The sequence below is a fragment of the Falco peregrinus genome, chromosome 10, assembly GCF_023634155.1.
Source record: "Falco peregrinus isolate bFalPer1 chromosome 10, bFalPer1.pri, whole genome shotgun sequence".
Classification (NCBI taxonomy): domain Eukaryota; kingdom Metazoa; phylum Chordata; class Aves; order Falconiformes; family Falconidae; genus Falco; species Falco peregrinus.
In genome coordinates, this window is record NC_073730.1 from 28,866,959 (window position 1) to 28,893,326 (window position 26,368).

Sequence of the window (26,368 nt, forward strand, 5' to 3'; positions counted from 1 at the left end):
CACCACCACAGTTGATGCTTTTGTTGACAGAGGAGGATACAGCTGCTAGCATGGGATGGTCTGTCCAGATCAGAACTGGCGCATGCTGACAACGCTGACTCCCAGGACCTGGGAGCTTGGACTGCTGCTACCTGAACTTGTATTTTTGAATGTGAAAGTACATATTTATGTGCAATAACCATTGTGGGATCATGCAAAGGCAAAGAAATAGTGAAAATCTATTCTTTCTGCACAAAAAGGTGATTAACTTATGGCCATTACCTTTAAACTTTGAACATAAGTTAATAAAGTGACTCAAAAAACAGATTAGGAAAGGCTACTAAGAAACTACACTACAAAGGTCAAGAAATCATATCATAAATAGTATAAACCATTGATACACCTGATAAAAAGTTATATTCTGTGGTATGATTTCTTTGATGACGACTTATGTTCAGAAGTTCCCAGGGGAATGGAAAAGGATTTACACAGCTCCACTGCACTGCATAGTACAGCCCTTAAGTCCATCCTTGTGTGCTTGTAAGAACGGCTTCTTTACAACAGCACGGGTTAGGAGTTGTCAACGCAACTCCTCTTCCTAGAAACTGGAGGGAGAAAATAAGCTTAGCATACAAAGGGTTCAGCATGTCTAAAATAGATAGCATGTACCTTGCTTTTGTGCAGATTATCACACTGGTGATTATCACCTCTGAGATCAGAGTGAAATAATCAGGAATTCAAAATCCCAAGATTAATCCTAATTACTGAAATATAGACTCACTGTCAGAATGAAAGCTGGGTAGCTTTTATATGAAAAGCATGTTTCAAACACAGACACTAAAAACAACATCAATGAAGAAAATGATTCTCAGGGCTAGTGCCAATAGTTTTTGTAAGTAATATAAACTATATCTGAGCACAGTGTAAAGAGGCAAAATGTTTCTATAGTAGGCTGAAAAGACAAATGGCATCAGGTTTTATAGTAACTAATAACTAAGCTTCATGTCCCACAACTTGAGCCATCTGCATGGGTCAGGAGGGGATTCTTTACCCAAGTTCAGAGCTATCCTGGCACACTCACAGTTTGTTTTTAAATCTTTCCCAGAATACTGAATATTGGCACAGCTCAAGACAGTATGCTGGACAGAAAGGGTTAGTACTCCTGGGCTTCCAGCACATCATTTTTCTTAGATTTCTGAATGCTATGTCTTACTCACCCACTTTAAGAATCAAAACTACCATCACACTTGGATAAGAAAAGCATTTCCTTCCCCCAGTCAGACTGGCAGGACTTCAGCCGATTTTGTCTTCCTGTAAACACAGCAAACACTCACTGCAATCATCTGAGCATGTCCCACCTAATTACTTTCATAACTTTGAAAGATATTGTTTTGACGGCACTTCTGTTCTCTACTTGACGTGCCCAACAGGCCTGCTGCTGAGAAACAAAGTCCTTTAACTCAAGTCACTTGGCTCATTTCAGGTAAATCCAAGTCAATGTTAATGGCCCACAGTAAACAGGAGGTCAAACTGGATGATTTCATGATCCTCCCTGTCCTCAAAACAATAGGAAACTTGCAATACTTTCAGTAGGAGTCAGGAAGATTTTTAATTGTTTTTAACCTGTCCTCACGGTCATACTTTCTAAAGCTTCAGAATTTAAAAACTAAGATCAGATGTTTGACAACAGTCAGCATATAATAGGATGCTGAGCATCACTAAATTCCCTTTTTGTTGTTCTAAATGTTGAGTACTTGTAAAATGACAGTACCTTAGTGGTGTCTGTACAACGTGCAGTGGCATTCCCCCACTGTCAAGTCTGCTTGAGCACAGAGGAACCAGTTTCTAAGAGATCATGACAGGTTTTTACATACGAGAAAAACCTACATGATACGATAAAGGTTTTCTGCTCCCAAACAAACCACATTTCATTACCTGCAATTACACACATGAGAATTCAAGAAAATACTGTAAAGGCTCATTCCCTACAGCAGCTTTTATACTTCAGCAACTTGTTACAAAAGTTCCCGTTCCCAGGGGACACTTAACACCTCCACACAGAGCTGTAGCAATCCCTCAACAAGGTCAGTCCTTGGACTGTCCTGGCCTTTGTATTCCACCAAGCTCATCCTGCCCAGCTTCTTATGATCAGTAGTACCTAGATGTCTCTTAGATGTTCATTAAATGTCTCTAACCATTGATTTGGTCAGGGGTGCACGAATCCCTTAATAAACTTGAACAAGACATAACATAACCCTGGGACTCCAATCCTTACTACCATTTTATATAGGTTCTGGACCACAACAACATACACAATCAGCTATGGTCACCACCTATTTGTGGGGTGACTGCGCTGAAAGGCATTGATCCTGTGGCAGAGCTGAGCTACAAGGGGAAGACTCCACCTGGGAAGGCAGAAGAGAAACAAAGTTGGTGTAGTCCAACTTCACCTGAGTAAAAACACTGTTACACTGTGTGTAGCCATGTGTGTACCATGAACCACATGGCACCTCTAAACGCTACAGTTGTAGCCCTTCCTGACACCGCAGCCATATGGTCATAAGAAACGTTTACTCAGATTAATCCAGAGAAGAAATTAATGCAGCCCTGTAATGACAGGCTAGTGCCTAGTTTAATCACTATGGAGCACAGCCCTCATCGTTTAGGGGAACAAAAGGAATTTTGACAAACCGAAGTCTGAGGCCATCTGCCAACTTTCCCCCCTACTTCTGCTAACTTTGGCTCTTTGCATGTCTTCTCTATGGGTGAAACAAGTCCTTGATTTACCCTGGATTCAAAATGGAAAAATGTTCACACATTCACAGCCAAATCCTGGCCCAAGAAATATGCTGCTGAGTTCAAATGGACCAGGAATAAAGTCACAGGTCACAGTGAGTATTTACCAAAACAGCTCCAGCAACTGCTCCATCCCAGCCAGTACCCTGAAGGTTAACATTAAATATGGACACCAACCAAAATATATCCTTGCCAACTGTCCCATTTACTTCCTTATATTAAGTCACAAAAGGATATTACTGCAACAGTGATTTTTAAGAGAACAGCTATACAGAAGGTTAAGTTTTGCACTTTTATCAACAGCAGCCATAAGGCAGACTAGACTTTTTAAACTCAAGAGGGATAAAACCTTACCTTCTATCTGCTTACAGGAAGAGTTCAAGGAACTCATTTAAATTAGCACAAAAGTAGCCTCTCTGTATTTATGGGTAAAAAAGTGCAATGTCAGAGACTTCAAAGAGGCTGGTGTTACAAATGCCACTGAAGCCCAGCATGTGGCCAAGCAGGAGGAACGGGCACCCAGTCAGAGCAGGGGGAGCCTCTACCCTGCCCTGCTGAACCCTGACACGGTCCCTACTTGTGAAACCACCAAACCTTCATGCTCTTCTCTCTGCTCCACCTCGAAGCCAAGGCACAACTTGTCTTTAAGAGGAGCTGTGACACTAAGACATAATTCTGGCTACTGAAAACCTAAGTTTCCATATTAAAGTTCTTCAGATCATTTTACATGACTTAAAAATTTCTCTTCACTCACTAATAAGCATCTCCGATCTCAGGGATCAGCTGGTCATGCCCTTAGCTTATCACAGAGGAATGGAGAGAGATATTGGTCATAAACATAGGGGAAAACTTGGACATCAGAGTAAGAAATGGGAAGAGCTGAAGAACCACTTGTTCTTGGTGTAACTACAGCAGCAATATGCACTGCCATTCTCAGTTTAATAAACTGACAGTTTACTCAGTTAGTGAACACACAGGCCTGTTTGCAAAACCTAGGACTTGTAATTTTCTTTAGCGAGAGTTTTCTAATAGCAAAGCTATTAAATATTCCCTTTTGTGAGAGGCACTTCTCATGCTCCATCAAAAGCAAAGATTAAAAAAAAAAAATCCAACCATGATATGACTTTGTTTTGGAAGGTCAGTTAAAATGCTCCCCTTTTTTCTGTCCTGAACATAACATCTTTTTAAAATTCTATTGTTTTTAGAGCTAGCTCGAAAGCGACTGATGTACAACATTGTTCTGTCAACCCCCCCATCCCGCCATGGTCTACATTAATAACTACCCTGTCAGTCTGTGTACACGTTGCCAGTTGCAATGCAGTTCAGTCTCCCCTCCTTTTTTGCATTAGCAGTAATGGGTGACATCGGGGAGGGGGAAGCAAAAAAGAATTGCCTTTTCTTTAAGCCTGGAAATCAAACTGAACTCCAGTCTATGGCATGGTTGAGAGCAGAGCTCTGTTCCTCAGCACAGATCCTCTACCTCTCCTTGTATCCAGGGATGCCCACTGTGAAAGCCTGAGTCTGGCTACAGACAACCTTTAAAATCTATGATCATCCACTGTGCTCCCCCATGATTAGTGATGCATGATGCTTTCAAGGCAATTCTGACTCAGGCAAGCCCTAGGAGAATAAAACACTCAAAGGTAACAGCTGACCCAGCACAGACTGGTAGTAATGTAGCTGGGAATCAGTGAAGTTCAAACACAGATATGCTATGTGAAGAAAGAAGAGCGTCAAGGAAGAAATAAGAGTCAGGAGGTTAAGGCAGCACAAGCTAGGCATGAATGGAAGTCAGCTAATTAACCCTGAGAAATGCAACTTTTGAAAGGAGAATTTGTTCACTGCCCTAGATCAGTGATTCCAAAGCCTTGTGGGCAAATAGATTTTTGAACAACTTTCCAACTTTCTCACGCAGCCACAGAGCTGACAAATTGATGCATTTAGCTCCTCAGCGCAGCTCCCGGGGCCTGTGATGGCCCTGCTGAGCAAAGGTGCACAGCTGGGGAACAACTGCTTAGCCTTCCTCCACCGAAGTGTGACTTATTACGAGTCTTTTGTCATCTATTCAGGTATCAGCCTGGCCATGTCAGCTGTGTGCCTAAGTAGCACAGCTTAATTCCCCTTACCTCGGCATCCCCCAGGACACCAGACGCACTCTCAAGCCTTAACTATGAAGCCTATGCCTCATGGACCGGCGTAGCACAGACAGTGCAATGAGCTGTTCTCTACAGAAACACAGGTAATAACTATATTCTCCCAATCTGTACTAATACAGTAACACTTCTTTCTTTATTCCTAGGCCTTTGGTCAAATATGCTGCAGATTTATTAGCATCAACTTTCTTCACCAAAGATTCAGTGAGAAAATTCTCCAGACTGCAGCATACAATAAATCAATCGTACCTCCTCGTGTGATTTGTAACTCGGCAGTTTGAAAGCATCTTGGAACAATTTCTGCACAGTTAGACAAGAGACACATTTACTTTTTATTGAATCAAACTTAATTTGACTGGTTTTGGTTTACAGATACAAAAAATGGAGAGTTTTCTAGACTCTCTTCAAACCTGTGGCCTTGTGACCCTGAACTGTTAAAGATTAATTTAAATAAAAAAATACATTCTTTTCACTAGCAGTAATCTCACTTAGTAAAAGCCTACCAGCAACAATCACCTTTGCTCACTTGTCAAATTCTTACACAAGCAGCTGAGCACACCACCAGGACCAATTTATTTATTTCTCTTCCTATATATTAATTTGTAGAATTCCCCATAATACACATACCAGAGTTTTCAGTTCCTATTACAGCAACACCAGAAACAAATTCCAGAAGGCAGCTTATTTCAAACATATTCTAGCACATTTAAGCTCTCAACTTCTCCACTTGTTTTGAAGCAAATTAATACTCAACTCAAAATTAGGTTTATAAGCACAGTTTAAAACAGCTCACCAGACGATCGCCTAATTAACAAAAATCAGTTACCAGATGTCAGGTTGAACTTGAAAACAGAAAAAATATTGTACTTTGTAAGTACTTTTGAAAGTAATTACAAAAATCACTTCAGATCGAGAAATGCCTCTGCAAAGGTAGCTCTGTTTTATGGGACCAGTACAGAGACTGGAGCTGAGACTACTGCACAGATCAAAGCGAACACCCAGAATGAAACTGGGATGAACCCACTAGCCAGCCTCAGCAAAAGGGGTGTTGTGGGAACACAAAGATATGAGAAAAACTGTAATGATCCTCACAGTAAGTGGCTACACACTGTGCTCATTTAGCAACCACACAAGCCAAGAAATATATGGGGACAACTTCCTGGTTCTTCCCAGCAAACCCCACATCCACCGAGGCAACAGGTACTGAGCCTGTACTCTGAGATGTAAAAAAAATATATATGTATATACGTAAACTGGCAGACAACAGGTATGTAAACTGTATTATATACATTTTCCTGTGGCAGTTCTTGTCTCTCACTCTTACTACTTAAGCAATAACTAGACAATTGTCAGATATTCCAGCACTATCCTGAAGACAAGCACAGTTTGATATTTGATGAACTCCTACTGTTAATTGCATAACCTTACTCCAGTACAGTAACTTTTCTGTTCATCAAGGGCATGGATTAAACAGCTTCTCTGCTTTAGAGCATCCTTGTAATTAATAATATATTCTTCCTACTTCTAAATATAACCTATAATGAGATGCTTTAAAGAATCCAAGCTGCACCTTTCACCATGTACTTTTGATCAGAAGAAAACGAGCCAGTTTGCTCAGACAACAGAGCCTGCTTTAACTGTGACTGTCAGCTTCCCAGCGGGCCTGATCCTGAAAGGCAGCAAGCCTATTCAAGCAGGTCACGGCAGCAAAACCTGCCAGTGGCAGAAAACACCTTCCTCTATCCAAAACATCTGTCTCTGGGGATAGTCTGTGCAGATCAGAGAGGACAAGAAGTATATATAGATACATTAGATACAGATAGTGTATATATAAGATAGTATATATGGATACATATCAGTGAAGAACAATTAACTCCATGAAAACTCTGCCATCTATCTGCCTATCAGGCAGCAAGCCAACACACTGTGCAAAATCTCACTAATTATGTTTTCCACCCATGTGACATGTCTCATCTCAGAGGTTTCTCCTGGGTTCCATTTGCTGAGGAAAGAGACCTCCAAGGACCACAGAACAGAAAAAAGGTTTTGTGATACCTATGACTGTCTTTAGAGATCTATGAATGATGATCCATGGTTAGGGAGGAAGGAGGAGAGCGGCTCTCCTCTACTCATGAACAAACTATTTTTCCTTAACCGAGCATGGCTATTTTGGCCCTGAAAATTCCTTCCCAGTGATCTGGATACCCAACTAATTCCCAGATACAGTACCTCCTGGTGTCTGGGCTTACTTCAGCTTGCAGCAGCTGGGTCAAATATCTTTTAACTATAAACTCTGCAGCTTCACCAATGCCTGTTTGCACCTGCTGAGAGAGCTTCCCACATCTGAAAGCTACAGGACCATTACAATCAGGCAAATGCTTGTACAGCAAAAGTTTGTCTTTCTACATCAACACCCCATTTAAACGACACCGTATCTTTAAGACAGGTATCTACTTTGATTCAAAGACTTCAATTGATAAAGATTTCTAGACAAGTCAGTTCACTTGTTTATTTACCACTACTGTTAAGAGCTGTATCTTATCTCTAGTTCTAGTCCTTATCTCTAGTTCTCTTATCTAGTTTCAACTTCTGTTCACTGGATCAAATTATACTGTTTCTTGTTAAGCTAAAGAAACAACTGTGTGATGAAACCTCTTCTCTAAGGAGACAGGTGTAAATTGATAAAGTCAGCTCTCACCCCCTCTTCAATAAATCAAATACGCTTCTAATAAGGCCTGTTTTTCATCTCTATAATCATGTGAGCCTTGTAAGATTGTTCACAACCCCTCGTCTTATAAACTTTTGACTTTACAGCAGCTACCCATGTCTTTTACCACCTCTCAGTCACTTGTTCTTCAATTTGTTTAACATGGGCTCTAATTATTTTGTAAACTACATTTTTATAACCTTTATGCTTAAGTCAAATCACATATCATAAAATACACATAGTATCTTATTAACACACAGAGTGTCTTATTAACAAGGTCATGATTCAATCAAGAAACACTGAAGTGAGACAACTCTTGTTTTCCCTAACATGCTGACACATTTTAATTTTTTTTTTTAATCATGATCTATTCAATTCCATCATCAGCCTTTCTACGGTTCTGTCCAAAAGTAACAGCAGCATGATCAGCACATACAGCTCTTGGAGCTGAATTGTGTATTGTTGTAGCAGTTAGGAACTCAAGTATTAGACTGCAGACCTTCTACAGCAGGTTCTATACAGCGCTCTGTTTAACCTTTTAAACTACCATGAAAACACCAGCTTTTACTAACTTAATGAAACTTCCACCAATGTTCCAACATCTGTAAAAAAACAGTAAGAAAAGGGTTTTTTTTAAAAAAAACAACAAACAAAAGAGATCAGAAAAGTCACTGCATGTGTCTTTCAAAGAGAGTTTGCTAGTACTTCTGTTTTAAAAAAACAAAACTTCAATAGCTGCTGTTTAGTAGCAGGCATGTTGTTAAATGTGCAGATGTATCTTCTTCCTCCTTTTTCTGAGCAGAAATTAGAAATACTATTAGTATTTACTCATTTTCTGCCACTGCAGCTTACCATTTTACTCCCACTGACCAGCATCACACTATATGGATTTGCTTTTCATACAGCTAAATTTTTCCTTACAATCCTCAATATATTTGGCCATAAACTTTTCAGGCATGCTTCTAGCTCTCCTTATTCAATGTCTTTATTATCTAACTACCCCTTGTACCTAGATTGTAATTGCTTCAACTCTCAATACTGTCGGTTCTTACACTTATTTTCTGTGGAAACAAAGTTTCCATGTACAATTAAAAACTGCCCAATAATCTATTTCTCTGCCCTCATAATTTCTACATGCAGTGGCCAAATAAAAAAGAAACAACAAGAAAACCAACAAAAAGATAAGAGGTCTCCCTGAGAGTTCCTATAATTTCAGTGAAAATACATGACTGGGCAGAACGCTCTGACAGAAAAAAAATGTCGTATTGTAAGCTCAACCTATATTGGATGACAAAGAAGCCATGTAGGAGAAAACTGGGAAAGCTGGGGAAAACTTTTAACTGGAATTCTTACCCCCTTACGCACCAAAAAAAAAAAAAAAAATCAATCCCAGGAAACAAATGAGCAGGGAGGGGGGAACGGGAAGATATCCCACCCCCATGCCCCACCAAACCAAGAACCACCAAACCCAAAACACTAAGTGCTCCCCCCCCCCCCCCCCCCCCCCCCCCCCAACGCAAAAAACACCACAACCAAACAAACTTGACTAGTTCTGGTGCTCCTGAAGCTATTTGCTAACCCAGTGAACAGATTACCTTTGTTCGCAAGACTATGACCCACATAGCAAGCAGAGGAAAAGCTCACAGAATTATAATACAATGTGCTGGTTCTTAAGGGCTGGTGCATGGCTTTTCAACAGAAAGACTTCTTTTCCAACACAGCGTAACTAAAAGAGGTAGAATAGATCTCTGAGACAAAGTTCTGTCACCTGTAGAGCAGGTAAGGTTGCATTTGGTCTAGATAAAGTAATCTTCATGACTTTCAAGGTTAAGGTACACCTCATTTCCTATGCAGGTCAGCTATAATTTCCTATGCAGACACCTAAGGCTCCAGGGAGTCTGATGTCAGAACTCTAAATAACTTGCTGCACTCACAGCACCTAGCCTTTCCAAAACTTTCTCTAACAACACGACAGTTCTCTATATATAGGTCTTTCCACCTGCCAACTGCAGGAGAGAAGACATGGGGAGCTCAAGGAGAAAGGGTCTAAGCAGACTCTAAGACCTTCTCTGTAAGACTCAGAACACCTGCCCAGCCCCGCTTCACAATGAAGACAAGACTAGCAAGAAGCCGCCATCCCTGCCTGCTAACATCAGGGACATGGGATGGCTGGCAAACACATATGCACCTTCCATGGATTACCCTACGTCTTGCAGAAAGGTCAGCTATACCGCTGTGAGTCAGCTCCCCTGCAGCAGGGGCATCTGTGCCATCTTCCCCGAAGAAAACAGATGCCAGTCTGATAATCTGTTTTTAGAAGAGGGAAAGGATAGCCTGGCAGAGATTTTGATCTGTGCCACAATTACAGTCTAGTCCAGGAGCAACACACACTTCTGATGATCCTAGGCTGGAGTTAATAACAAAGGCTGAGCTGAAGCAGTATAACCTTCAAAATGTAAAGGAAAGAAACTCTTATATTCTCCCTGAAAAGCAACTGGAAGTATCAAAACTGTGAGGAGCTATAAAATTCTTCATGCTGTTGGGCTAAAAAAACCAAACCACAAACCAAAACAAGCAAGAGTAGCCATGTGAATCTGGCAAAATCAAGTATCCATTTCTTGCTGTTTGAAATAACCCTGATATCCTGACTGCCTATGCCTGGAGAAGTGTGCTCAGAACTGTTTAAATGTATTACTTGATTACACCAGCCTTTTCAATAAATGTTACACTGTGAGGCCACAATGAATGCTAAAACCAGCCTATAAGTCTCCCCAGCAACCAGATTCCAGCACTCTTTTGAAATAATGCCCAGTCTCAACAAACTACCATATACAGAAAATCAAATGCAAATTCTGTGGGCATATTCAGGAAGAGCATATAGCATGCTCCTGTTGCCCTTCTATCAACAGAACAGCCTTACTTGCTCTGTCAGTCTCTCTGCTGTCTAGGTCTAGCTCATACTATGCTTTTAGCTGACAACACCTACATACTACATGATGCACAGGAGGTCCAGGTGTAGCATATGTTTTTTAAAAGACAGATTTGTGCATCCATGTATTGTGTGTGCTGGCATGTGCCATCTGTGGCTGCCATAATGGTGCATTGTGTCATCACACTGAAAGACTGCATGCTACTGTTGTTCCTCCTCCTCCTCTCAAACCTCTCCATTCTCTCCATCCAGTCAGTTCTGATCTCTAAAGATAGCTGAGGTTTGGGAAAGTGGTGAGGGTAAATTGCAGCACAGAGGAAGTCAGTCTGTACATCTGTGGGCTTAAACTATCAAAATTTTTCCTTTGGCTCAGTAGAAGAGAAAATGTGTCTTGAAAGCCAGAAACATCAGCCCTAGTTCTCATAATATTTGACAAGCAGATAGGGATGTATTCACTCCTTCTGGGACATATGTTACACAACAGCTTCCACTGGCAGCTGCGTTACACTCTTTGGAAAAAAACACTCTTCCAAGCCAGGAACACAGGAGATGAATGAAAAAAATCCAAGTGAAGGAGAAGAATATGCAGAATTGTTGTTAGGCTATGAAAATGTAAGAACCAATCCTACAATTGTGAAGTTTCTGATTTTGCATAATCACTGAACGCACTTTTCCTGTGAGAAACTGGAACCCCAGACTTCTCTTTTTTTTAAAAATTCTTTTGCACAATTTGAGAGCTCTCTCCTGCATTTTATTACGTATAACAGGGATTACTTTTTTTATTTAGTTTAAATTAGCCTTTTCTAAACAACATTCTATAGCTTCAAGCTATTTCCCTTTGAAATGTTTTCACAGTGGTTGTCTCCCTGGTATTTAGAAATCACCATGACTAATTCCTCATACCTTCTTAAGTATATGCAAAAAGAAAAGGACTTGGATTTATGTTACTAAATACAGTCACATCACAGACCGTCTCCTGAAGCCACCCTTTAAAAACAGTAATAAATACTTTATAGCATATGATGAAAATATCATGGGCTCCCGTCTCAAAGAACAGTCACACTCACGGAAACTCCTTGCTCACTAGTCTGTGCAAACAAACCGTAATGCAGAACTTAGACACATGTGTACTGAAGCTGGCATGCATAAGCACAATGCAATGGCCACTACTAGATAAACAGAAAAATCTTGCACGTTAGGATTCAAACTGTGCTCAGAATTCAGGCCACCAGAAAACTGAGGCCGCCAGCACTTTGTATCTGTTACTTATTCCATTTTTCATTGCAAGTATCCTTTAAAAGGATAATTCTACATTTCAAATAAAATAAGGTGTAATGTTTACAACAGCAGTGTCTGGCAATGAAAGGAAGAAAAAAGAACAATAATAAAAATTCTGCTTTTTCTCCATAATCCTGACATACAGTAATGCTTCAATATATCTCCTTAAACCTTCACAACCAAGACAAAAAGTAACAAGGAATAGTTCAAAACACACTAAACAATAGAGCATGACATGACTAGTCCTGAGACAATGATGAGCTGACTTCCAGAAAACCCAAACACCCATGTTCCCAGTCCAACAATAGCTGGAACTAGCAGTAGTGACCTTTACATTTCAGGACAATAAAGTCCAGTTACAGCACGCATTAGAACAGTGACATGCAGAATCTGAGAGCACATATTGAAAGGATGATCTGTGCCCAAAGGCTACACAGATTCAAAACTTTTTTTTATTTAACTTTCACACAGGTGGTTTTGAAGAAGTTGCTTAAGCTCAGTTTTTGTCAGAGGCTGTGCACCTCAGTGCCCTCACTAAACTACTGATGCATGTACACATGATATTAGAGCACAGGCATGGCCAGATGCCCACCTTCCCACTAGCACTACAGAAGTAAAGTCTCCAAAATAAATTGATTCCTAGAAGCCATTAATTTATGGCATTCATCTTAGAAGACACTGCCGATACTGAAACATCCAGAAAAGGTGCATTTAAAAATTAGCAATCTTTTTCAAAAAACACATTCCAGAGCCTACAGATATTTCCTTGTGCACTTCTGAACATCTAGACTTTACTCCTTGTCTACACTTCTTAGAAAATGCTAACTTCAGAAAATAACTTACTAAAAGGTGTGTGAAAAAAAAATTAAGTAAGGGATCGCAAAAGAGCAACACTCAACTTACGATGTTCCCATGTGCTCAACTTTTACTCAGTTACTAAAAAAAACAGGCAAGAAATTATACCAAGAAGTGTATCAGAGTTAAGAACTTTTAACTCTATGTAAAATCCCACCACAATTCATAGCCCTATTATTAGCTATCAAAGAGGAACGTATCCAACAGATGTGCTCCAATCACCTAGCAAGATACAGCAGCACCACTGTGAACAGGTTTGACAAAATTACACCACTCTGCTTTTGCAGATGATGACACTTTTAACCACTCTGCTCACCAATGGTCCCAGCACAAGGCAGCAGCAGAGCAAAAACAAACCCAGGTTTCTTATCTGCTAGACCTGCATCTCCACAGTTTTCCTAGGCTATGTCATGCAAGTCCCCTGAGAAACACATACTGATGTGTCAATTTCCTACCACTTCCTCAGCGTGGAAAGCAGAAGCAACTGTGCTCCACCACTGGCACCAGAGTCCTGTTTCTCTCCTCCGTCCCTTTTGCCCTCCTACCTTAGCTGCTGCTTACCCTGCCCTTTGCACAGGGCATCCTCTCATAATTCTTGCTCATGCTCTTCCTCAAATCCACCCTCAGAGGTTACTTTGGCCAAATCTGTAATAATCTTGTTAATCTATATAATAGAATTATCTATCTATTATATATCTCTGTATACATAGGGGTAACACTCAAGCCATGCTTGGCATCATATAAGGGACCCTTTTGACCTTATTACCATAATCTTTATTCCACTCCTGCTATTACTCTGTTTCATTAGTCTCATTGCTTTACTTAAGTCTGTTCCGATATAAAATCCACTCTGCAAGGTCCCATGTGAGTAACATCACCACAGCCGGAAACCCTGTGCTAGAAGGCAGATGCACAGGTCTGGGCAGAACCCCACTGGCTTCAACAATGCTCTGCTGCAAATGCAATTAATTATAAAGGAAACTGTGAATGCTATTCCAGGACCCGGGTTTGATCTGCTTTTCTGAAGCACCTCATACACCTCTTGGTACTGAAATAACTGCCAAGTTTAATTACAGTTTGTAAAGTGTTTGGTAGTTCTCAGATAGAAGAGGCTTAGTAGAAGAGTAGTTAAGCGCAAAAAGGATTTTAAAATGTGATTTGAAGGTTGACAACGTTTCTTTAATCCTTTAAAAGCAGTTTAGCTTGCTGTTTGGCTTGACTATAATGAATCAGAAAATGCTCCTCCAAGTTTCACATCAGATAAGCAGCTAGGTAATTATGGAAACAGAATGGAACTTTAATTATGAGAAAAACCATAGATTGTGCTATTGTGATCTTCCACAGCATTGCTGTTTCTTATAAGTGAACATATTGTGCAAGCTGGGAAGAAACCATTGATTACCATAATCAAAAGCCCTACTAGACACTTAGACATGTTTTTCCTTTGTAAAAACCAAAACATTGCATCTGACTGGTTGAGAGATTTGAATTACCTCTTCCAAAGCCCACTTTTCCTCACAGATTAATTTAATTAAATCTATTATTACAGGGTGGGTTTTTTCATTTTACATAAACTATATAAAAGCTTGGTGTACTCTGGGAAACCTAGAAGATTAGAACATTTTACCAATAGCTTTTTATCTTTATTTCCTCCCAGTCAATTCCAGCTGAAGCAACCTGTTTGATTAACATGCTGTTTTCAAGCATGCCAGCAATCAAATATTTTAAAAGTGAAACATCAGTAGTTGGCACTTGCAGGTACCTGACAAACAGAGAAACTTTTCGGTTCCTGATCTGAGAAGCTGTAACATCATTCAACACATAGTCAGAGAGATCAGACTCATAGGGAGAAGTCCATAATTGAAGTTATCTACCATGTCAGGTTACTAACTGAAGAGTTTCCACCTTTTCCCCAAACACCTGTGTTTTGTCAGGTGCTCTGCAGTTGATGCCAGCCCAGGACAGCCACATATGTACCAATATTTCAAGTGAGATCAGGTCCAGTGGAAGCAGCACCACTTCTGCTGATGCTCAAGTACAAACCAGTGACTGGGGGGTTCATATACAACTGCACGCGTGCACGCTGGCTCCTTCCCTTTCTTTCTCTGAGTAATCAAGAAGCAATTCTGTACCCGGGGCGCCGGGAGGAAGGAACGCTCACAGGCTGCATGCTGAGCTCCATTGAGAGCCCGTTGGTTACAAACAGCGATTAAAAGACTGCCTCTTCAGAAGTCTCTCAACTGTGGCTAAGAGTCCAGCACACACCCGTGGGGCTTGCTGAGCCTCTGTATCAGCAGCTGCTCTTTCATTTTCCCTCTTCCCAGGCTCATTTTTTTCCTCTCTTGTTCGCAGAGATTACTCTGATTCTAATCAAAACAGGGAGGAAAAAAACTCCACAGAACGCTAGGGGGACAAAATTATACAAAGGATAAAGGAATCAAGCAGCACTGAGACCATACCCATTTGTAAAAGAGATTATGGTCACAAAAGTGCTTCTTATCAATAGGGAGAATAAAGGCACAAAAGGTCCCTAGATGAGCAAACATAATGAAACCTGCCAAGATGAGTGATAAAAATCATAGAAAGAAAAATTACACAGGTCTCCAGGAAACTGCCAGAATTCATCGTAAAACACTTTTTCCTGCTACCTGAAGCCTGTATGTTTTTTTGAATTCAGATGAAAAGCTTGTCTAAATTTGTTGCAACATTGGTATTACACCTTGTATCTGCCATTATCGTGTCTCCTCTCTGTTCTGTCAAAAGGACCAAATATACCAAACAGCATGCAGGACCTTTTAAAAATTCATACCGTAAAGGTAAAAATTAAGTACCATGTCACACCCCATTTTAGGCCACCTCCAGCAGCCACAGCAGCTGCACCACTCCTGCACCATTGCTGGTAACATCTGCATGGCCACAAAGAGGCAATTGCTGCATCAAGATCCCAGCATGAAAACTGCTTTTTCACGCTCAGGTGATTACTCTTCTGAGGTGTTAAAGGTACCAAAAAAAATTAATTGCTGCTCAAAAGGACCAACAGAACATGAAGAACTCAGGGCAAAAAAAAAGGATGTGGTAGATGAGTGTAGATTTAAATTTCATGTATGTCCTCACTCTTACATGTGCTGAAGAATAAGTCTGAAAAGGCTCTGCTGCTATTAAATAATTGTGTTTCTTATCTCAGAGAGAACATTTCATCTTTTATATACACACAATGAACTCCCCACCTGTTTGATTTTTCAGAGGATGGAACAGGCAGCTTAGATGGCAATTTTAATTGAATGTGTCCAGGCTGTTGCACAGAACTGTGGTGTGTAGACCTGTGGCTAAGAAGAAAAGGCTTTCCCCTACCACCTACACCTTTACTTCGTTACAAATATCCCTGCTGGTTCACACAGCTCAGCTCCAAGTTTGACAACATGGCTAGAGACAGGAACTGAAACAGAAACATACACATTCTATCAGAATTCAGTGTGTTAATCACCATTTCTCATTCATGTTCCATACAGGGCTGATATACCTGATGAAATGCTTGAACGCCATACCAGTATTGTGTGTGCGTGCACATGTGTGCTTCTAAATATACATGTATAATTTCACCCATATAAATGCACACAAAATTATAAATTAAGAAATTAAATTGGTGATTGTCAAACATGGTAGACATGCTTCTCCCTGTAGAAAAAAAAAAAAGAAAAAAAAAGGAGAAGCATGGTTTTATCTTTGTGCTAAAATGACTAGTGTTATGCCAAACCAGAGAATTCACAGTCTTCACACAGTAATTTCAGTCTTGTACAGCAATATACATAGAGAACTCAAATGACATGGTCAGATGACTACCCTAGCAGCATAAGCCAGAAAAATGGTGCAGTAACTGGCATGAGCCCACTCAAATGGGAACATGTAAGCATGTGCAGTCTAACAAAGGTACTAATCTGGGTCCTCTGTATTTTAATGCAAAATTTTCTTAAGATGTTTTAATATGTTAAAATAGAAGACAGAAGGGGGTGAGCTGAAATATGCCACTTCAAATATAGCCACTGAATACAGCACCCCTACACAGAGGGCTGGAAGCTACTGCTAAAGCAGAGCCCTGATTAAGGCTCTCAGCAGCTATGGAGGCTCACTGCATCCCACAAACGCGCATGGTGATGATCCACACCATCCTCACACGTGCAGATAGTGCCGTCAGTGACCGTGCCTCACCCCAGAGCACAATCTGACTGAAAGCATTTCAGAGAATTAAAAATCTCCAGTGCAAGGTTTAAATTACATAAATTATCTACCAAAGCATGCAGAGACTGCATATTAAGCCAGTCTTAATCATGCTCCTAATCCTCAAGGAAGCAGGGTGGAGTATCACGAGACCCTTATTAAAACTGCAAATGATTTCAGTGGGAGTTGGTCCTGAATGAAAACATGATCACACAACTGTAGAAATGGAGAACAAGAGAGAAAAATACTTATCAAGGAAAAGGCGGTGGAGCTAGGAATCACAGCTACAACACACAGTTCACTATGATACTAAAACACAGAAGCTATTTAAATGTGAAAAATGTTAAAATAATGTTATTTGATATTCTCTTATTTTCCTCGTGCTGTAATTCACCCATTTATGAAAGGAGAAAAGGGTTGCTTTCTGTGTTCTTGCAGTGGGATACTGCTTCATTCAGTTAGCAAAACATTCCAATTTTCAAATTATGTTATGCCTTTGACTCCCAGAAATTACTTCATTTTCACAACAGCCATAGTAACTAAACAAACCACGATCCCTGATCCACCCCCCCCCAATAAACAATAAAAATATAAATATAAAAATCAAGTAATCTGAATTTCAGAAAGCAAACAGCAAGAGAACGGAAAAAACAAAAGCACTAGGCAATGAAAAACTGCTTGAGATTTCTGAAAGCCTCTTAAGTTTTTACTAGTTTAATATTTACGGTGTGTTAAATAATTACATATACAAGAACTTCATATGCTCAACTTTCTTTTTCCTGCTATTATCTCCTACTGAAATAGCTGCAAGATTAATCATAGCCATAAAAAGGCAGCATCAAACTCTTTTATGACCATACCTGTTTATGAACTGCATGAAGGCATTAAACCAATAGGAAAAAGTATTTAAATGCCAGCGTTTAAGTCTTTGTAGCAGTCACCTATCAAAAGCTCAAAGTCGAGCTGAAGTAGAACCCTGCAAATGTCAAAGCTTGGCAATGCTACATGAAAAATGTGACTTTCTTGCAAGTAACATTGCTTAAGAAAAACACAATAAAAACATCAGAAAAGACCCAATAGGTATTTTCTATTGGTTCTCCTATAGGACTCGGCCCTCTGAAAAGGTCATTTCTGAGATAAAAGCTCCAAACACCTTCCTTTAAAGGAAAAGCACATTTTGTTTTGAACAGGTATTACTTAAAACACTTTAGCACTGGTAGAACTGGAGCACAATCATTACATACCCTAATTCATTTACATCTCTAGGTAAGTAAAGTGCTGAGACCACCAAAGCCATGTAATCATCAAAAAGGAGATGTAATTCACTCCCCATGAGCCACAGATGAAGTTATCCCACTACCAGGGATAAATAGCTAGGCTTTGAGTTTGCTGAATTTCCTTTGATGTAAAAAGGATAATTTCATGCTTCAAGAAAAGGAACAGGATGCCGTAAAAACTGGATTTGGTTCTCTACCTTGTCAAAAACTTCCTGTGTTAGTCCCCACAGTTTTGTGTCCTTTGGGATACTGAGGTCAGCTTGGGGCTGCTCAGTAAGGACACACCTGGAGGCATTCAAAGCAGTTACAGTGGTTAAGGAACCAGAGGCACTTGGGAAGCAAGTATACACTGGCAGAGACAGGATAACTAAATCATGAGTTAAAAGTACATCTGTGAGAATTTGCAGAGATACATACACATAGGATAAACAGGCCTTTAAAAACCTGCATGGGACTACAAGCCATGATCTGCAGGGAACTACTAGTTTGCTAACAGGCTTCAAACAAGTCTTGTCCACCTCCAGCGTCCTGTTAAACACTTCCATGGAAAGGAATCTTCAAGAGTCTGGAACCCTCTGCTAAGTAGACCTGGAAGCTAAGTAGCATACTAAAGACATAAACACGAATTAATTTCTAAGTTCTATTTTGGATGTGCTAAAGCTTTGAAAGAGGTGAGCGAGCAATGCAAAAACCTGTATCCTAGTTGTACAACTGTGTCATTTCCAATTATTTGACAAAATAAACTGAAATGAGAGACTACATACAAGGATAGGTTGAGGGAACAGCATTTCTTCAGCCATCAGAACAGAAGGCTAAAGGAAGATTTTATTGCTGCCTTCAACTACAAAATGGGAAGGACTAGAAAAGATAGAGACAGACTGCTCTAGGAGATGCACAGTGATAGGATGGGAGGTGACAGACATGCTGTAACAAAGGAAAGTCTGGCGAGATACAGGAATTTTTTTCATTAATAAGGGTGGTCAAACACAAGGACAGGGGTCCCCTTTGAGCAGAGCATTGGACATCTAGGGACCCTCAGAGGTCCCTTCTGTCTTAAATTATTCCATGACTTCATGGAGAGATGATCATGGACTGTTTTCATTTTATTCTGTCTCAATAAATTTGATCACATTGACAAATCAAAGCTTTCATCATTAGCCCTACAAACCAATCTGGGCATCTGGAAAATGAGACTGCCTCCTTTGTGCCTTGTCACTGTGAGGATCCTGTAACTCTAGAAGCATTTCCACATCTTGTACTTTGTCCTATATTTGTTCTACATATGTGGTTCTCAGCTGCTGTAATTCAGCGGTGCTCCCAGTGGCCCCAGGGACAGTGACAGGGAGGCAGTGAGAAGAGTAGTGAAGCCGCTGTATTTTAATGCTGGCAGTAGCCAGTCAGTACAGTGGGAGTGGTAAAATGTGCATCTGTACATCTGACATTAACATCACCTTATTCAACGCTCTGAATGATCTGTAACAAATTAAATCCACAGAATGATCTTTAATTTACATGTTCCACTGCATTTACAACCCCCCACCATCTTATCACATATATACAAACAGATCTGCTCTTAATGTTGGGGGGGGGGGAAGGAATATGAAAAGAAAAAAAAAAAAAAAAAAAAAAAATCTTCTTTGTTACTGCCCCAGGTCTTAAAACTTGGTATATGGCCGTTCGTTGCTGATCTGGCCTAGTTTTTCTTTTGCTACTAAAAGTTCAATGGCCTGGTGTATGCGATGAACTGAATGAGACAGTCCACCCTCCTCCAGGATAAACTGTTCCCTGCCCTTGGAGAATTTATGAAGTCACTTTCCACAAAAGCACAACAATGCCACCAAACTAAAGTCATGCAGGAGATCTGTATCAAAGAAGAATTGGGGTGAATGGAGAGCTAGGAGAGGACTGTACATCTGGGGGCAAGCAATACCATCCCACTACTCAAAATTACAGAATTTTGCATTTGGGCAACTTACTAGAAAGCGAGAGCCGAATGATCAGTGTGAGAGATCAGCATACACAGCAGCAGCACACAAAGTGCCTAGGACTATGGAAAACACCCATTAAAAATATAACTGTCAAGTCTGGATACATCTCCCTCAATGGCTCGTGACATGTACTTCAAAGTTAAAAGGACTGCATGAACTGGTACTGTATTTCAAACCAATATTCAGGATTTAATTTTATATTCCATTGAAAAATCTATTTCCAGGACTGCTGCTTATTAAACCTGCCCTATTAAATCATTCCCCTATTAAATACAGTATGAATTTAGCTTTCCCCTTCTCTTTTTCTTCCTCATAACACCCTACTATACCTTTCCATATAATAATTTCTGCTCTTAACTAGGAGAATGTCACATATCTCATAAAGAAATAAGTGGTAAGTTTATGCTGCCTGCATTCCTTGATCTCATTATATATACAATGTCCTAAGGCAAGAGTTTGCCAGCTTAGATTTTCACTTGCTCTATCCCTTTAATTTGTGTTCCCTCAGTGCTCTTACTGTTTATGAGCACATTTTTATTTTTCTCTAGAGATTTTTTTTGTTTAAGTCACTGGTTAAATAATCAAAATACTTCAGAGGGAAATTTAAGATTTCCTTCCTGTAAAAAACTAGAATGATTCAGTACCTGTGCTGGAACAGCATTAGGTAGATAACATTCATTTTGCTGGAGGTCTCTGTTAGCTCAGTAAGAAAAATGATTTCCCTTCCCCCTCTCTCAGCTTCAAGAAACTGGATAGGAAAACAGCGAGAAATCTTTTTGTATGCATAACCAAACCCTGTGTATGTCAGCAGCGGCTGCACCACAGCTTCAGGGTGATCACCAAGCCACACTGGGATGCTTTTAGCAAGAGCAATGAAAAATAAGTCCAGGGCTCTGACCATGGTGGGCTCTCCAGTAGGAGAGTACATGTAGGCTACTAAAGATCTCCTGCAGCTGCCAGAGGCAAGCTGCTGTATAACCCTGCAGCAAACAACTATAAGATCCTCACCGTTCGAGCCTACTCTGAGGTCAAAAATATTTAGTGTATCTCCAAACAGCTGCTGGTGAGATACGTGGGAGTTGCAGGTGTCACGCTGACAGAGGCACTAACTCTACTCCTACAAGTTCCAGATACTTTGCCACCCTTTTTAATGATCTGTGGGGAGCTCCTTGCATACTAACAAGCTGGCACGATGGAGATGAAATCCATTATCATTTCAGAGCACCTTCCAGCACTGGCAGTTTTGCACCCACTCTAGACTCTCCCTCACGGCAGGCAGGGAGAAGCAGCAATGGCTGATGTCAAACAGGACAACAAGCCGGCTTCTCCCCCAGCTATTCCCTTGGCATGTATCCTTGCAAGGCCAAAGTGGTTCATTTGATTTACACACAAGCAGCCAACCTTCCCTGAACAGAGGCCTAGTTCAGGCAATTGCCGAAGCTAAAAAGGCTTTGTTCAAGGAAGATGAGGCTGGACATCAGCACGTCCAAGTACTAACTCTTCCACTTCCCCAGCAGGAGCACCACTGCAGCACAGCTAAATGGTGTTTTTTTGTTCTCTCTTACCCACTATCCCATTTATTTTGTTTTATTAAGTATGTTTCTCAGTATAACTTTCTTCTCTTCAATAGTAAATTCCTCCTCCTTTCCTCCCTCCCTCAGCCTCAATCAGCACAACTTCTTATGAATTTGGTCCCTTCTGTGCATTGTGGATAGCACTGATTTCTGAGTTCACATGATTTTGCTTGTCTTGATTTAGAAGCTCATTCTGCTTCCACACAGAAACAAAAAATACAATAAACACCCTCTCCCCAACTGATAATATTTGATGATGACTTCAGAGAGAACAGATCCAGCCCACAAGATGCCCCTGAAGAGATCTGCTCACAGAAAAGGGGGACACGTTTCATTGAAATCTTAAGATAAATTAAATGAGACAAAATAAATTCAGCAGCCAGATAATAGCACTGAAAAACTGACAGATGGCAGAACACTGAGGTTTAGCGGAGACTCACACGTTACATGAATAATTCAGTTGGACAAACCTATACATGTGAAAGCATGTTTAGGTTAAGGATCTGGCTTGAAGAAAAATGCAGAAATATGAGCAGTTTCTTATTCATAATGACCTGTTTAAATCAAAAGCCTGGATAACCATCTTCTCCAAAATCAGCCCATGCTAGAAACTAATCAACTTTCAAATAGCACCAAAACCCACAACAGGAGAAGTCCTACAAATCTCATCAGTTGAGAATTCAGTGGGACTCAAAAGATACCCTTACAGTTACTGCTCCCAGCCACATTCAGCAGCTTGAAGGAAATGCAATTTAAAAAAAAAAAAAAAAAAGTTGCATGAATAGCAGAAAAGGCCCTAGACATCACAGACACAACATAAGTCAGGCCAGCTGCAATGTCATCTTATCTACAGGTCATGCTGTCCTGAACACCTGGGGATGGATAACATCCCTAGAGAGGGTATTGTTAGGTACAAAGCTGAGCAACTTCAGTGATCTAGGAAACAGAAAAAGCAAAGCACTGTTTTAGTTTTGCAGTAGGGTTATCTTAAATAAAAAAAAAAAAAAAATTACCACAAACTGCTACCTTTAACTGAACATTAGTAATGGGGACACAACATCCCTAACTACCAATATGAGAGTGCAAAACATATTAAAAAAAACCCCTACACACCACAAAAGCATTCAGAAAATAAAAAGCCATTTACCAGGTGGCTAGATGTTGAGAGGAACTGCCTTGTTTTCATCACATTCTAAGCTGGAATAGTCCTGAAATGCAACAGTCAGCATTATCAATGCTCTTAATCTCCCTAGCCTGAACAGGCTATGGACAATGTCCCAGTGTTGCATTAATTGAGGAATAACCCTAGATCCTGGCAGAGGTGCTGGCAATTGTGTGGCCTGTCTGAAAGCAATTGATTTTATAAAGCAGTTTGATCTTGCCAGAGGTGAGAAATCTCCATTTCCTAACCTGCCCCTTCCCTAGGGAAACTCTGCAGTGCAGGCTCCTTCAAAGGGCTGTGCTGCATTTCTGAACGGGAAAATGAGACTGCCATGGGGGCCTGCAGTCACTCCTCAGCCACGGCGAGAAAGCTCAGTTGCCTCTTCATCAGGGAGAAAGAAAACGGAGCTGGAGGCAGGGATCATACAGGAACATCCCACTGTACATTTTGCCTCTCACTACATGTATGTGTCATTACAGCCTCCTCTTTGCCTTTAAATAACATCTGCACACACAAAGAGCTTGGCCTTTTACATTAAGGGTACAAATTAAAAGCAAAGCCTAACACTGCAGTTTCTTGTTTAATAGTCCACCAGGTTTATAGCTGTCTTGACCAGTGGTAGTAGGAAGACCAGCAAACATATGTGAATTAACCCTACAACCAGCACTGTGCTTATGCATTACCACATTGATTCTGTTTCCTCACACAGCAGATCGGATCAGCCTTTGAGATGACACGTACTTTGACAAGGATATAAAACATCTGGAAGGAATGTCCTTACCACCACACAAATTAAAGCCTGTAACTATCCATAGTCATAAGATTAAAACTAGTTCATCTTCATCTGATGAAGTGCAAACTTCAGATCTGAATAATCCTATAAAACAAGTGAAGTTCCAAAATTCTAGTGTCATTTTTAAAGATTTGAAGGCAAGTTTTTAATTGGTACAGACAGAAACATTGGCTTTTCTTGTAAGCTAGCTACAAGTCAGACACAGGCTTGCATCAAGCATCCTGTGAATGCTGAAACACAAGTTCAGCATCAACCACACAAAAATTGATCTATTTTGGTTAAAACTCATAACAAAGCCTAAATATCTTATGCTGAGGCAAAGCATGGTAAGTCTGCTTGAGACAGCTAGAAAACAAAATATGGCATGGTTATATACCACAGTCTTTGAGCTGGTTTCAAAGTCCTTTTATTTAAAGAAACAAATTAAATATTGGTCCATACAGGTACTGCTACTTTCACTAAGAATTCCTGGTTCATCTGTTAGGCATATAGCACAGAATAGGAACACTTATTTCTGCGTCGAGGTGACACTGACCCACTCCCATTAGCAGCAGGGAGATGTTTCAAGGGCAATCTACTTTTCAGAACAGCAGAACCACCACAGAAATGCAGATTTCAGTCTCTTGGAAGGTTGTTCAAGTGGGGGCGGGGGGGGGGGGGTGGGGCGGGGGGGGGCGGAACCAAATAATCATACAAAACTGAACAAATTACTTTACTCTCAGGACAGCAGTCCTGTCCTGTACTGTAACAATCAGAGGCTCAGGCCAAGTCTCTTTTGCGATATTTAAGTTATATTAAGTTATAAGGCTTATTTCCCCAGAGGATGAAATAAGTGGGGGAAAAATGGAAGGTGAAATGGCTAGAAAAGAAATGGAAGATGATTAAGAGAAATCATCAGGGATCTTAGTGCTGCATGTCAGAGACCATAGCATGGGCTGTGTGTAGGCCAAGAGATTTTCTGACAGAGACTGCAGGGAATGGAGTTATTCATCCCCCCTCCAGACAGACAGGTAGTGGAAGTAGCATTAATAAATGTAGCTTTTGACTAAGGAGGATGCAGGGTGAAAGACCAACAAATACAGTTCATAAATATGTTAATGTAGTTACTGAAGTAATTTTTTGTTGTAGCCTGTACATGGCTGCAAAAATTATTCCATTCATTTTATGCGAGAGAAGCACATTAATCTTTTCTTAATTGGGGAGAAAGCAGGAGTGGTGCTAGGCTTAAAAATAAAAGTATGGTTAATTCTCAAGTCCTCTATATGCCCCATTCTGGTGAAATCTGATAAAATACTTGCTCCAACACTGCTTCTGACTCATGGGAACGTATCTGTGAAGTACATGACTAGAAATGCAACAGAATGGCTTGTACCAGCTTTTTGGTCTGCCCAAGAACAAACCTGCAGACATAAGTAAGCGCACAAACAGAAGTCTATGTAATTAGCGTTTTCATTAAAATATCCCTGGGATTCCCTTCAACTCAACATCAGACAACCCTTCACAGCTCTAGAACAATGGAGCACAAATGGACCTCCTCAGAGAGTCAAACGAGCAAGATCAAACGTGGTACATGAACATCAAGCATGTCCTTTCACTTACTGAATCAATGGGTTTTTTAAAAGGGTTACCTGCAGTTAACATCTGTCATACTCTCTGCTTTAGTTATTTTACATTGTTCATTTTTCATCTGCTACTTTTTTCTTCATTTGTTCTCAGAGGCACCCCTCACCCCCCAAAATTGAGCAATATTCTAATGTTGCAAAGTTCCTCTGTAATGACAGAAATACTACATGCAGTGATGATAAATCCCCAATATCCTACGATACAAACCACTGCAAATACAAGTTTCCAAAAGGCCTGATCCCAGGTGAGTGTGAATCTTCATGCACTGCTGCTGTTCATGAGCTCTATGACCAGATAAACTGTAACAGAGCTAGAGATGTCTTTAATTACGTTACAGGCAGAAACACACACCAGTGCTACCTGTATCATAGTCTGGAAAACTGGTATATTTGAAAGTTTGGAAATAATCTGATTTGAATGACCTGAATCAGTTTCTGATCCGACAGAAGCAAAAGTTGACAGATCATCCTGCAAGTGCTAGAAATAACACCGCCGGTTTCTTTATACTGTGGTAAGACAACACATCTGAGAAATACCGCTTTTCTGTGCTACTCACTGCATGCTGCTTCTGATTCATCTGACCCATCAGGACATTCTTCTTCACCATCACATTTCCACCTGGCTGGGATGCAGTGGCCATTGTCACAAGTGAAATCTGACTCGGCACAAGTTTTCTTTGCTGCAAGAAAAAAAAATAAATTTACTCAGCATGAATATAAGCAGTGCAGAAGACTTCCATGGCATCCAATCCCACTAAGGACAATAGTGATAACCCTGTTTTGTGAGGATTCCTTTCACATTCAGTATTGCTGCTTCATGACAGAGTTACACCAGCATCAAAGATGGGTGTTTCTTCTCGCTAGAACTCTTATCCCTCCACTTTTTAACACTGATTCACTCTTTTATATCTTTTTCCAGATGTTCGAAAACCACAAATGATCTTCTTCAAAATAATTTTTTAAGGCTTTTACTACAAAAAGCTGCTGCCTACATGGAACTGGAAGTGTGCTGCATGATTTACAGACAGGTAAGACAAACA

At 40.4% G+C, this 26,368-nt stretch overlaps 1 protein-coding gene across 3 annotated transcripts in view; it reads right to left on the bottom strand.

Annotated features, from left to right (window-relative positions):
• Nucleotides 1-26,368, bottom strand: part of LRP8 (LDL receptor related protein 8) — a 194,322-nt gene that overhangs the window by 50,082 nt on the left and 117,872 nt on the right. For all 3 annotated transcript variants that reach the window (XM_055815837.1, XM_055815836.1, XM_055815838.1), the window contains one exon: nucleotides 25,886-26,008. In XM_055815837.1, coding sequence (XP_055671812.1) covers nucleotides 25,886-26,008 — 123 coding nt within the window. The remainder of the gene's footprint in view (nucleotides 1-25,885; nucleotides 26,009-26,368) is intronic.